This window comes from Zychaea mexicana (genome assembly GCF_025766255.1).
Source record: "Zychaea mexicana strain RSA 1403 chromosome Unknown BDB00scaffold_140, whole genome shotgun sequence".
Classification (NCBI taxonomy): Eukaryota; Fungi; Mucoromycota; class Mucoromycetes; order Mucorales; family Lichtheimiaceae; genus Zychaea; species Zychaea mexicana.
Window position 1 is genome coordinate 40837 of NW_026516803.1, and position 12141 is coordinate 52977.

Sequence of the window (12141 nt, forward strand, 5' to 3'; positions counted from 1 at the left end):
TCTAACCTCTTTTTGTCCTGTAATGATGCCTGATGGTGAACCATTTTATATACATAGTCTATTTTTGAGTCTATCTAGTAATAACTAGCTTATTAAAACTATTAGCAGGGTATCATATGTAATAATAAAAGTAGCCTTTGCAGTTCTAATTCATGTACTACTGTACACATTAACCGGGAGAAACAGGAGCAGAGGTTACTGCGTCCCTACAGGTCCACCCGACGATATGGGATCCACGCTGCGCGTATCTAAAAAAATTCCATAAATGTACTTTCAAAATTTGTATACAAGAATGTTGTTGAGATCCTTCTAATCGTTCTTGCTGAATGCATATGGTCACATACATAAAACAATCATACTTACAAGCTTACACTAAAGTCTTTACTACTGATTTGCGCTTGTTGGTCCCTTGACTAAGATGCGTCCTGGATAAGGCACCTCGGTACGCCAACCATCGCGTTTTAGTAGCTTGAGTGCACTCGGTAACAGCTTCGACTCTCCATATTGAGAGTGTTTACCGACACCCGTTACGATTTTGAGTGGTTTTATACCACGTCGACCTAGTTTAAAAATTTCATAAGTTTCAAGATTTGTTTTTTTTTTTTTTGCTTTGGCTGCTGGAAGTAGTGATTGGTACCTATTTGCATCTGGCTTCGTGACCACCACTGATTTACAGCTTCTTTGAGAAGAACTTGGGCTTCGGCAACGGTAAGACCGTGTAAATCCACCAGGTGATCATCCTGTTCCCGTATCCTGTGAAGAAACAATTTTTTTTAGAATCTACTCACCTACATCATACTTCAATATCTTTTTTACCTCTGGTCTCGTACAAGAGCCCGTGCAGCCCTCAAATTCCAGTTCTTCGCCCGATCATCCAATTGCCGAGCCTAGGATCAAGTTTGAGATTTGAATCAGCATTGCATTTTCTTCCAACTTACAAAAGATCATTCTATGTCCAATTTTTTTCTTTACCTCATTAGAATAATAGAAAGCTATTCCTCCTTCTCCAGGCCCTTTGTTTTTCGTTCTTCGATAAGCTTCTGCTGCTTTACGGAAAAGAGCATTGCGATGCGTGATCAGCTCTATTGCATTATCGCGACACGTTTCCGGATCGTCCTCTTTGTAAGTTTCGACATTGTCGATCAAGAGATACTCTGGAACAGCAGGCAAATCAGTGGTGGCCGTGGTGTCAGACTTTTGTATGCGAAGCAAGGCCATTCTTTCCGCCAGCTCTTGTTGATGTCGATCAAAAGTGAGGGCAAAATCGCACGCCGTCTGTGTCATTTTTTCGACAGTAGGTTTTGCCGCAGCACCATCATCCGAGCTGTTTGCAGAAGCAACAATAACACCGGTAACGATCCGATGGATCTCTTCTGGCGATCGGTCCATGATGATAGCCTTGACAGCATCTTTCACTTGATCCATTTCGCTCATAACGGCCCAAGGAAGCACTGGCTTTAATCTTGGATTTTTTCGCATAAGCTGTCTTACAGATGCTATCACATTTCCATGACATTGTTTCACACAGCCGAGAATTATTATTCGGGAGGCAGCTGGGAATGCCTTGTGTATGTCATCCACTTGTCCATCATATTGGCTCCAAGCATTCGTTGTAGGTAGCGCCGTCAACCCGTTCTCTTGGTCATTCAACATCGACGAGGACGACGCAAGTGGAAGTTTTCCAGTAGACCAAATGACACCCTTATCCTTCTTCTCGGCCTTTTTCTTTGCCCTTCTCTTTTCCATTCGATCGAGTCGAAGAGCCGTTTGATACGATAGTTCGTCGTCCTCTCCGTTGGAACTGTTGGTGCTGTTTTCCGACATTAATGCAACATCCGATTCGAGATAAGCGTCGTTTAGTAGTATATCCGTCGCACTTCCGACATTATTATCTTGTTCTTCTAGCGTTTGGAGAAGCGCTGCACGACTCACTGCAGGGAAGCACACCATCAAAAAGTCGAGGTTCTGCTGCACATCCCCATCATCGCTACTACAGTTGCTATTGTCAATGGACGTCGATTTGGAGTCTTCTCGTTCGTCAGTGCAAGCTGCTGCTGCTACTGCTTGAACTTGTTCGATTTCAAGAGCTTTATCTGCTTCACGTGCAAGCTCTGTCAATATTGGTACACAGGTATCGTACTGTTGACCGTCGTTCCAAATTGCTTCGATTAACGTCGGATCGAGCGGTGGACAAAAGCGTTGCTTTTTTTAGATTCATTTGTTTATTAATTGACAGGTCTTATACATGTGAGAGGCAGAGCAAGTCGTTTGATGAAGCATACCATCAGCTCATCTTTGCCATTGGGCGATTTTTGCGTTTTATATCTTGATCGCGCAGATGATCCATACTGATTGTCTTGAAGTCTTCCCATGGCAACTGTCGCTACTTTAGTTAAAAACGCGCTGGGCGGCGTTGGTTTTGTACGTTGAATAAGAGGCGTTGTTCATTGGTTAAAACTTGATGAGACAATTGATAGAACCAATTGACGGAAACTGGGATGCAACTTATCAATATCAAAGGTCGATTAATATCACAGATGTCTCTGATAGCAGTTCTTTATGCTGCTGCCGCCATAATAATAGTTTGCAGTATGTACTTCATCATGCTAATATCGTCAAAGCGCTCCTGTTGGTAAAAATGTGTCTCATCCGATTAATTTTTATCAGAAAAATTGCATATGATACCCTTCACATTTTATCAAGTATTCGTGCGATATATCACAAAAAGTGACATCAACCAATACAGTATATGATTCTATTTTTCGTCTCTCCCATTCTTGCTGTTTGTTTGATGCAGCATCGCATCATACATACCACAGAATAAATGGAAGTAAAAGTATACTTGGCTATTCATTTCTTGTATTGATCATGATTATACAGCACAACAGAAGCTATGACACATTAGAGTAACAGCACATATTATGTACCATCAGAATTTCGTTCTTCCTATTGTTGGTACCATAAGAGTGGCAAACCAAGATTACTTCTTGTAGAATGTATAAGCTCTGTATATCATATTAATGTGGTAGCATGCTACATGAAACAGCCGTGAATATAGGCAACAGTACTATGCAGAAAATGCAAGTAATTCATGTTCATTAATATTTGGGGTATGATACAGTATCCGTAGTAGCCAGCAAGATCTTATTGATACCGAATAGTAGTACGTACATATAATTGGAACAGTGGTAATGGTGCTCACAAGATGCGGCGAGAAGCATCGTCTTTCTAGGAGCATGAGTATCTGAAGCTTCGATGTTCCATTGATTTACTGCCAGATTGCTGATGGAAAATGGAAACATCCTCTCAAGAAGACAATTAGCATAGTAGTAGTAGTAGAGGTGCATGGTTATATGTTATCCGCAAAAAAAATAAGAAAAAGCCCATCACATTTGTTTTATTCAGCCTTGGATGATCCAAATCCAGAAAATCCCATCAGTTTAGCCATTTCATCTTCCTTTTCTGCATCGTCTTCTTCTCCTTCTCCCTGTCGTGACGATGATGATGGTTCTTTTGCATGCTTTTTCTTTTTGGCTTCCTTCTTTTGCCGTTTCCGTTCTTTTCGTTGTTGTCGTTCTTCTTCCTCCTTTTGTTTTAATGCAGCCACTCGAGAATCCAAATCTACATACAAAATCATGTTCCATTAGTTCACATCACCTATTTTCCTACGTAATAAACAGATAACACACAGTCTCTCTCTTACCATATTCCTCTTCTTCAGGCGCTTCCTTTTTCCGTTTCAGCAAGGCCAAACGGTCCTTCACAGAGTCAACAGATGCTCGCTCAACCTTTAACTGCACGCCCACGGCCTGTTGATCTGAAATAGATATAAAAATGTCAACAACAAGAATCTGTCGTCGCGCAATCAAAAGAATAAAAACTTACGCTTCCGGCCATTGATATGATCTAAATAATTAACGCTGTCTTTCACCACAATATTACATGCTTTACAATAAAAGCCTGGCTGCCTTGACGCTTCACCCGTGGCACCTCCTTGAACCACTTGAATTTTGCCCAGATTGGCATCCAACTGTATCTTGTTTTCACGCATCTTCATCAGTTCCTTGGGTTGTTGATCGTCCTGTTCATTTTTAGGCTTTATTGCTGGTAATCCTCGTCGTTTTCGGTCTTCGTTCTTTTCATTCAAACGATCTCGTTCTTCTCGAGCGCGTGCGCGCTCTGCATATTCGGATCGATCCCATTTACGTCGGAAATCAGTATCGCCCTGTTTTACATGAAGAAATGAGTTTGATTAAATTCTATTTGAGATCAATGTGATTAAAACAACAAAATTGTATCAATGTTAAAAGTGCTTACTGCTTTGCCAGCACCGTATGCGCTCATTGTATAAAGGTATATATGTATTGTGTTTTGGAAGAAAGAAATGTATGCTTGTGCTGGTTTTCAAAACCACAGGTCTGGAGGAATAAAATGATTGGCGCTGTTGTCTGGGCGAGAAGAAGAAGAGGATGAAGGAGTGCGGGGAGCGCTCGTAGTACGTGGAGGTACAGAAAATGGAGTTAACTGTGGCAGAGGATGAGGATATGCGTGATAAAAGTAGCTGCTATGTTGTGGGTACTGGTGATGATTGTGATATGAGCTGTTATAATGATCTGACGCTATTGTAGCTTTCCGTTTTTTTCGAGGCTTATGTAGTTCGTCTTCAATTTCGTTATCATTGGTGGAGGTAGTTATGGTGGCCTCTGCTTCGTTGCGCAGCTGCGGACTGATCTCCTTTTGACGCAATTTCTTGTCGAGTCCAGTAAACGTTTTCAATTTGTCTCCCTGGGTCTCCAGTCGAGACTCGTGCTTTCTAAGCAGCTTTTCTTCGTTCTCGGATAATGCCTTTCGAAACTCGCTGTAGGAAACATGGTCTGTTCATAATGACGATGCTTCAGTTAAGCAAACTTTCTTGTGCATAGCATCAAACAGTTTTATGTTTCTTACCAGGTAGCGCCATCAAATGAACTCCTTTCTCTTCTAGCATAGTCAAAAAGCCTTCATCGTCTGGGCCAAGCAGGTTGACAGCAATGCCTGATGTTCCTGTAGAAGATGTCAAAGGATAAGCACGCGTTCATTGTACAACATACTTGGAATCTGCATTATCCACATCACGGTAACCCTTAACTTAAAACTTACCAAATCGACCAGTCCGACCCACACGATGCATGTACGTATCAGCTTCGCGTGGATAATCAATATTGATTACCAAATTGACTCGATCGATATCAATGCCGCGAGCGATCTTAAAAAAGAATCACGACTCTTATGAGAAATTTCGCGTAACACAGTACATCGAAAAGGATCAGCATCTTACAAGGTCACTGCATACGAGAACTCGTAATTTGAATTCTCGCATCTTCTCCATCACACTAATTCGTTGAACTTGCGTCAAACTACCGCTAATATGCCCTGACATCCATCCTTCTTGGGTTAACCATTTGGACAATTCTACAGCTCTTATGAAGATATAACGACGCGTTTCTTTTTTCAGTTACCCGTTACTATTTTTTTGCTTCCTCTTTCATCAGATCAATCTTTTACCTTGGTGCACTGTTGACGAAAACCATGCACTGATAAAATGGGATTTTGCTCAGTAGTTCAGCCGTCGTCTCAAACTTTGCCTTGTACATTTTGAGTCGCTTCTTGTATTCACTATCGTTCATTTCTATGCTTGCATCGTCCAGCGTAATCTTTTTATAGTACTGCTGTACTTCTATACGTCGCATGGAGGATGGTAAATAAGCAATCAACCCTATCTGTGCTTATGATATGTTTAGATTTACCTTCTAGTTCCGGAACATCTGTAGTAAGCCGTACAATTTGTGGTTCATACATGAGACTTTGGAACGTTTCGAGTAGCTCTTCGGTGAAAGTTGCAGAAAATGCTAGTGTCTGTTTCTTTTTTGGAAGTTTACCATGGATGTACCTGAAAAGTTCAAAGGGAACATGGGGTGGAAATTTCAGTTGCTGTTGTTATTCTTTCCCCTAACTCGCTCTTATTAATGGAAAAAAAAAGACATACTGGACTTGCTGTCCGAAGACGTCTGACATGAGTTTGTCTGCCTCATCCATGACGAAAAGCTTGATATCATTTGTGTTCAAGGAGTTGCTATGCAGTAATGCCATCAATCGACCTATACATACGCACATGCAAGGATGATCAGAAATAAGTCTTTTTAACATACGGCTATATAGAACACCTAATAAATTAATCTTTTCTTTTTACCTGGTGTGCCAACAACAATTTGACAGTTTTTTAACCGCTTGACGTCAGTGTGAGTTGCTATGCCTCCTATAAACGCTTCACAATGGACACCAGGTGTATATTTGGCCAGGTTCCGAACAACGTCTCGTATCTGTATGGCTATTTCGCGTGTTGGCGCCACCATAAGAACCTTTTAAGCATATGTATAGCGAGAGTTAGATATGTACACGATCTTTCCACATTCCGTGAACGCAAGCAAACAGAAACACATTGTGTCTTTTACTTGAGGAGTTTTGATATCCGTTTGAATAGCTTCCAGACTAATGACACCAAACACGACCGTTTTTCCAGTACCGGATTTCGCTTGTGCAATAAGATCAACACCGAGTCGACCGAGCGGAATGGCTTGTAGTTGAATAGGTGACGGGCGGGCGTACCCTGCCTGCTCAAGGCCTTTCAGCAATTGTTTGTTTTGTACAAGGGCTTCGAAATCAACGTCTTCATTGATCTGGACATCGCGCGATCGATTCATATAGAGTGCTTTAAGAGAGGAGGGGAAAAAAAGGTGCTATATCCCCGCGCATAATTTTCTTTCAGGCAATAAGTATTCGAAAGAAGATAGTCCATACGCCTGCCATACAGTTTTCATTGTATTGTTCCATGGTATCCATCCTTCAAGGCTACTTTTTGTGATTTACTATACAAAGTATATGCAATAGCCATAGTATGTTGAATACTTTGCAAGTGATACGAACCATCAAAAAAGTTATGCCACCCAAAACAGCCAGATTTCAATATGATTGGTGAATTTGAGAGCTGTGTTTCTGCAACCTTTTGTTCCCGAAAACTTTTTTGTTCAGTAACACCCTTTTTATTTGAATTCCAACACAAAATGGGCCGGTACGTTTAGGCGAGAAAATAAAAAAGTGAAGCAGGATTTGAATCTAATCAAAAACAAATGTAGCTTACGACGATCACGAACACATCACGGCATTCGAGACATATACCGCAAATACCGAACTCGTAACTATGCTCGTGATCTCGACCAGATCCATGACGATATCAAGCCGGAGAATGTCGACAAGTACAAAAACCAGGCGTTAGATCCAGATAAGCCAGGTCTTGGTCAGAACTACTGCGTCGAGTGCGCGTAAGTGTGATACTCTTAGAATCAAAAAAAGTGTGTTTAATATATATTTATTTGGGTGTTGTATAGTCGTCACTTTATCAATCCAGATGCACTTAAAGAACATGTCCGTGGGAAGACACACAAGAAGCGAGTCAAGTTGCTAAAGGAAGAACCTTATACGCAGGCAGAGGTAATACATTTGTCCTTATATGTGGATCAATTTGATGGAAAGGGGAGAACTCATTGACATGTCTTTTATTTTTGGTGTAGGCTGATGCCGCAGCAGGATTGGGCAAGGCTGATAACGGCAAGCGAGGAGGTCGTTCATTGGCATCCGGGGACGTTGACATGGAAGATCAGTAGACACCGTATCTTCAACGGGTGCCGTAGCAGCAGTAGCAGCAGCAGCAGCAGCAGCAAGCCAACATATAAACATCATTATTATGCAACATCCATCTTTCTTCATCTCTCTATTTCTTTCACACACATACATCTTCATCACAGACGAACCCAACCCCTTATGTCTGCTATTGTCCATTTTAACATTCATCTAGTTTTTTATACAGCACGATATAATACATTTGCGAGGATTCTATTTCATCATGCACGATCCAGGAGGGTGGGGGTGGATAAAGGATAGAAGCGTTCCCTTTATGGCAACACTGCAAGCCTATAGTGTGCAGATGGGTTTGGGTGAACTAAGTGATTCACAAAGGGAGAACACGCTGAGCGAGAGAGGAAGAAGAAAGAGACACGCAGGAAGGACAGTTCCATCCAAGCAAAGGGGAGCAAGCACACAAGAGAGCAAAAGACGACGAATCCAGTTCCTTGGATGGATGAGCAAGTGCATATGAGATGCGTCTGTTTTACGTTGAAGTTGTTCTCCTTAACGCTTTTGCCTCCCATATTTCCTCTCTCTCTCTCTCTCTCTTTCTTTTATCTTTTCGTTCTTTCTTTCTCTCTTTCCCTGCCCCCTCGTCTTCTTCTCCAGCCTTTTCTTTTATTTTTATTAACCTGGTTATACAATCCGCACACGACATTGAATAAAAGGGAATGCCAGATGTTTTAACCTCCTCATCGGCATTCCGCCGTCGCCACCGAGCTGGGTCAGCACAATTGTTACGCAGAACCACCGAATATGACAGCAACAACAGCAACTGTCTGTTGCACAATAGCAGTGACGACCAGCATGACGCCCGACGAGGAAGCAAACGATTCCTCAAGTGGACAGCATGCTTTGCATTCGTGACCAAATTCAAACGCTCAAAGTCGGAAAAGCTGGACTTTATATCGGAAATCGAACCAGGGCGGCGCCGCTCTAGCAATTCCAACAACTACAGAAGCAGCAGCAGTTGTCCTGCGGCTGTTGACGTAGCACAAGACCAACAGCAGCAGCAACTACACGAAAAACAGTTGTTAGCGCTGTCATCTTCACCACTGCAACAACGACACACGATGAATAACCACAATCGACGGCCTTTCTCACAGTATCTGGAGCGTCCAACCTCCATGGATCCAGATCAAGATTCTATTGGTAAGAAGCACACACAAAAACAGAATAAAAAAGCTATGGATCACACGCCCCAGAATTAATAAAACGACCGTTTATTATCAACACTATTGCTAAACAAAAATTACTATATACACGAATGAAGCAAGCACATTGCTGCAGTGGAAAGAAGGCACGGGATCATTACCGGTGTCACCGTTATCTGCGCTATCGCCTCCACCACGCCATGCCATGAAAGAGCGATCAAGGAGTTTGACCGCCGAAGAAGATACGCTTTCGGAGGTTCCGCCATTGCCGATGCCTCGCAAGCGCAAAGCAACGACGATCAGCCGATCTCTGGCGCTGCGCCTGTCACTTGACGTGGACCAACAATATTACTCATCCTCAGGAATAACGCACAGCTCGTCTGGATTTTCGAATGGCACCAGCAGCGACTTTTTAAAAAGAGGAGACCATGACGAGGAAGACGATACTGCAAGTAGTGTCTCTTCATCTCAACAACAACAACAGCGGGCCTCGTCTGGTGCTATCCTCCACAATAATAACAGTACAACCCCCGAAGCAAAATTACGATTATCGTCGATTGAACCTTCTTCTACTAGTACACTTGATCTTCATAAAGACCCACAGCAACGACGGCAGCAGCACCGTGTCAGCCCCATTACTATTCCGGAAATAGATACACTGAAAGATCGACAGCAACAAGAAGAAGAGGATGAAAGCAGTGATTATGGTGATTTGATTAACGAGTTTCGACTTCCCTCTGAGAAGCTTCCTAACAAACAACAGCAACAACAAGAGAAAAAACAACAGAGCATCAGCAGCAGTAGTAGCAACGATAAGGATGATGATGATAGTGATGATAACAGCAGTACAGTGGCTGTTCCTGCTACTGTTGTTGAGGTACAGAAGAATAGGGAGGCTAGCAAGGAGGTTAGCAAGCACCCATTGGATACTACTCAAGAAAACAACAATAGCTACTACTATTTCTATGACAGCAACAGCAATAACGGTCCACCTAAGCCCTTTGTGAGTCGATCGACAATCACAGCACGAGACCTGAGTCGACAAAAGGCAATGGAAGCACTAGAAGGCCATTTTGCAGCACTAGAGCCGACTGGGTCAAAGTCTATGGACATAGTCAGGGACAAGGCACACTATGACGCCGTAGTTGCGGGTACGATGCACCGACGACCCTATACACAGTATTTGCGTGCACAGCCAGACGCCAAGGAGGAGGAGGAGGAGGATAATAACAGCAGTGGCCTCCAACAACAGACTACGACGACGATCGACCAACAAAAGGAGAAGAAGAATGCCCGTTATGTCAAGGCTTCTTCTGCAGTCTTTGCAGGCTACAACAGCAAGTTGTATCGTCCCTCTTTGGTCTTTTTCCCACCTTCACCTAATTCGATCAACTCTGACTACTGATTCTACTACTACTACTACCTGTCCTTATGCATTCCCAATGGATCAGCACACAGTTTACAGCACCCCCATAAAGAAAAAGTCATGGCAAGGCGAGGGAAAAGAGCAGTCTGGTTACTGTCTCTAAGTACTCATTACTTTCATCATTAGTAATGTCTCCCCTCCTCTTTTTTCTTTCTAATCTTAGTTATGTTACCTAGTACACTTTCCCCACCCCCTTCTTCTCCTCTCTGAACACACTCTCTCCTCTTCATCGTGCAATACCATCGACAACAACAGCATACCCTTCCCAAATATCTCTCTCTCTCTCTACCGTTATTTTGTTCCAACAAAGAAAAAAAAAAAGCCCTTTATTTATTAATAATTTATTTCGTTTGCTCGTCTTTGTATTCTTGTACATATTTCTCAAAACTCGAAGCGACTTCTTGGGCCGTCGTATCCTTGGCATAACAATCGACAAATTTGCCCTCCGGATCCATGAGATAGAAAAAGATGGAATGGTCGACCAAGTAATCTTCGCCCTCGGCTACATTTGGCGGGGATGACACATACACTCGGAACGATTTCGCTACCTTGCGGATTTCGGTCTGATCGCCTGTCAAACCAATCATGTCGGGGTGGAAATCTTTGACGTATTCCTTGACAATCTCGGCTGTGTCACGGCGTGGATCGCATGTAATAAACACTGGCACCAAGTCGAGCTTTTTCTCCTCTAACAAACCCACCCCCAGAACATTTGCGTGTTTAGTGATTATTTGTTCTTAATAGTGACTAATATATATATAACTTACTGGCCATGTCAACGACTTCAGCCATCTTGTCCAATTCCTCGGGACAGATATCAGGACAATGGGTAAAGCCAAAGTAGACCATATAAAACCGTCCAGCGAGTTCCTTGACGCTGTTAAATTTCTCGCCGTTCTCTGCATTGATCAGTTCAAAAGGCCCACCGATCTTGGGTTTACCATATGCTTTCACGGTTTCGCGTGCCTTTTCGTCACCTACACAAATAGTATTTTTTTTAGTTCATAACAATATCACTTTATGTATTCGACCGTTTTTTTCGGCGTCTTCCAATTCCATTTGGCTTTCGCCAAAACAAAAAATAAACTTACGAAGCTTTTCAACACGTTCTTTTTCCGATCGAAAGTATAACAGTAATCCGGCACCGGTACCCAAAAACAATGCTGCTGCTTTCCAGTTAAACACCTAAACATAATATTCCATTAATCGTTAGCATGCCGAAATGGAAACATGTGTATAAATATTGTCATAGTGTCCTATACATACACCAATTGCAGCACGGCTTCGGGCTCTTTGTTCGTCGCGTGCAGTGGACAAGAATCGTCGCTGGAGTGTTGTTGTTACTGCAGATCGGTGTTGTAATGGCCGTCGCAATGCTGCAGCTGCTAATGTCTTTTAACATTCCTTGTAAGTCTTTTTTTTCTGTGTGGTACTCTTTTGTAAGAGATACTTTTATCTCACCTTGACACCTGACCGGAGCATATTATTATTGTTATGAGTTAAGAGTGTGCTTAAAAAAAAAGAAAAAGTGTGTGCCCGAAGTCCGAAATAGGTCAGGGTTGCCCTTCAAAAAAACGTCGGATGTCAGATTCTCCACTTGCCGAAATGCATTGCTTTGCGGTTTCTGCCTGTTTTCACTCCTGCCAATTGAAAAGGTCCTCCGACGCCTAAATGAAAAAAAAGAAATTGCCCTGCCAATTATTAGGAAAACTTCAGCAGCAATAACGAATGTGTTACCTAACAACGCAACTTTCATGATTTTGTTTCCATGACAGCATGCTTTCCATAGCAGCCGTTTATAGTAGACACTATCACGACATAGCACAGAGCGTCTTTTCTGCA

General features: G+C 42.5%; 6 protein-coding genes across 6 annotated transcripts; 2 read left to right on the forward strand and 4 right to left on the reverse strand.

The window, feature by feature from the left end:
* Nucleotides 1-384: 384 nt before the first annotated feature.
* BDB00DRAFT_885193 (uncharacterized protein) lies at nucleotides 385-2372 on the reverse strand (the record flags this gene model as incomplete). Its single annotated transcript, XM_053128395.1, has 5 exons — nucleotides 385-560; nucleotides 638-753; nucleotides 817-887; nucleotides 973-2202; nucleotides 2283-2372. 5 exons carry the CDS (start codon nucleotides 2370-2372, stop codon nucleotides 385-387), a joined length of 1683 nt encoding a protein of 560 aa, XP_052973677.1.
* A 1293-nt stretch (nucleotides 2373-3665) lies between these two features.
* Nucleotides 3666-4344, reverse strand: BDB00DRAFT_774471 (uncharacterized protein; the record flags this gene model as incomplete). The annotated part of the gene is made up of 3 exons (XM_053120163.1): nucleotides 3666-3817; nucleotides 3886-4225; nucleotides 4318-4344. The coding sequence occupies 3 exons, from the start codon at nucleotides 4342-4344 to the stop codon at nucleotides 3666-3668; spliced, it is 519 nt and encodes a 172-aa protein (XP_052973678.1).
* Nucleotides 4345-5128: 784 nt separating this feature from the next.
* On the reverse strand, nucleotides 5129-6740 carry BDB00DRAFT_774458 (P-loop containing nucleoside triphosphate hydrolase protein; the record flags this gene model as incomplete). The annotated part of the gene is made up of 7 exons (XM_053120162.1): nucleotides 5129-5245; nucleotides 5318-5459; nucleotides 5545-5645; nucleotides 5755-5929; nucleotides 6026-6137; nucleotides 6230-6398; nucleotides 6492-6740. 7 exons carry the CDS (start codon nucleotides 6738-6740, stop codon nucleotides 5129-5131), a joined length of 1065 nt encoding a protein of 354 aa, XP_052973679.1.
* Nucleotides 6741-7040: 300 nt separating this feature from the next.
* BDB00DRAFT_125225 (uncharacterized protein) lies at nucleotides 7041-7820 on the forward strand. The gene is made up of 4 exons (XM_053116165.1): nucleotides 7041-7108; nucleotides 7173-7352; nucleotides 7425-7527; nucleotides 7608-7820. The coding sequence occupies exons 1-4, from the start codon at nucleotides 7101-7103 to the stop codon at nucleotides 7698-7700; spliced, it is 384 nt and encodes a 127-aa protein (XP_052973680.1). The 5' UTR covers nucleotides 7041-7100; the 3' UTR covers nucleotides 7701-7820.
* Nucleotides 7821-8390: 570 nt separating this feature from the next.
* On the forward strand, nucleotides 8391-10278 carry BDB00DRAFT_792689 (uncharacterized protein; the record flags this gene model as incomplete). The annotated part of the gene is made up of 2 exons (XM_053121146.1): nucleotides 8391-8871; nucleotides 8993-10278. The coding sequence occupies 2 exons, from the start codon at nucleotides 8391-8393 to the stop codon at nucleotides 10276-10278; spliced, it is 1767 nt and encodes a 588-aa protein (XP_052973681.1).
* Nucleotides 10279-10622: 344 nt separating this feature from the next.
* Nucleotides 10623-11832, reverse strand: BDB00DRAFT_854037 (SCO1/SenC-domain-containing protein). The gene is made up of 5 exons (XM_053125664.1): nucleotides 11761-11832; nucleotides 11566-11691; nucleotides 11391-11484; nucleotides 11067-11276; nucleotides 10623-10987 (listed from the first exon to the last, which is right to left on the reverse strand). The coding sequence occupies exons 1-5, from the start codon at nucleotides 11779-11781 to the stop codon at nucleotides 10641-10643; spliced, it is 798 nt and encodes a 265-aa protein (XP_052973682.1). The 5' UTR covers nucleotides 11782-11832; the 3' UTR covers nucleotides 10623-10640.
* Between the last annotated feature and the right edge of the window lie 309 nt (nucleotides 11833-12141).

Coding starts and splice junctions, on each gene's coding strand:
- BDB00DRAFT_854037 (XM_053125664.1), bottom strand. CDS start 11,781: ATGCTCCGGTCAGGTGTCAAG. Junction 11,485..11,565: donor GAAGCCGTGCTGCAATTGGT/GTATGTATAGGA, acceptor TATTATGTTTAG/GTGTTTAACTGGAAAGCAGC. Junction 11,277..11,390: donor AGAACGTGTTGAAAAGCTTC/GTAAGTTTATTT, acceptor CTATTTGTGTAG/GTGACGAAAAGGCACGCGAA.
- BDB00DRAFT_125225 (XM_053116165.1), top strand. Junction 7,353..7,424: donor GGTCAGAACTACTGCGTCGA/GTGCGCGTAAGT, acceptor GGTGTTGTATAG/TCGTCACTTTATCAATCCAG. Junction 7,528..7,607: donor AACCTTATACGCAGGCAGAG/GTAATACATTTG, acceptor TTTTTGGTGTAG/GCTGATGCCGCAGCAGGATT.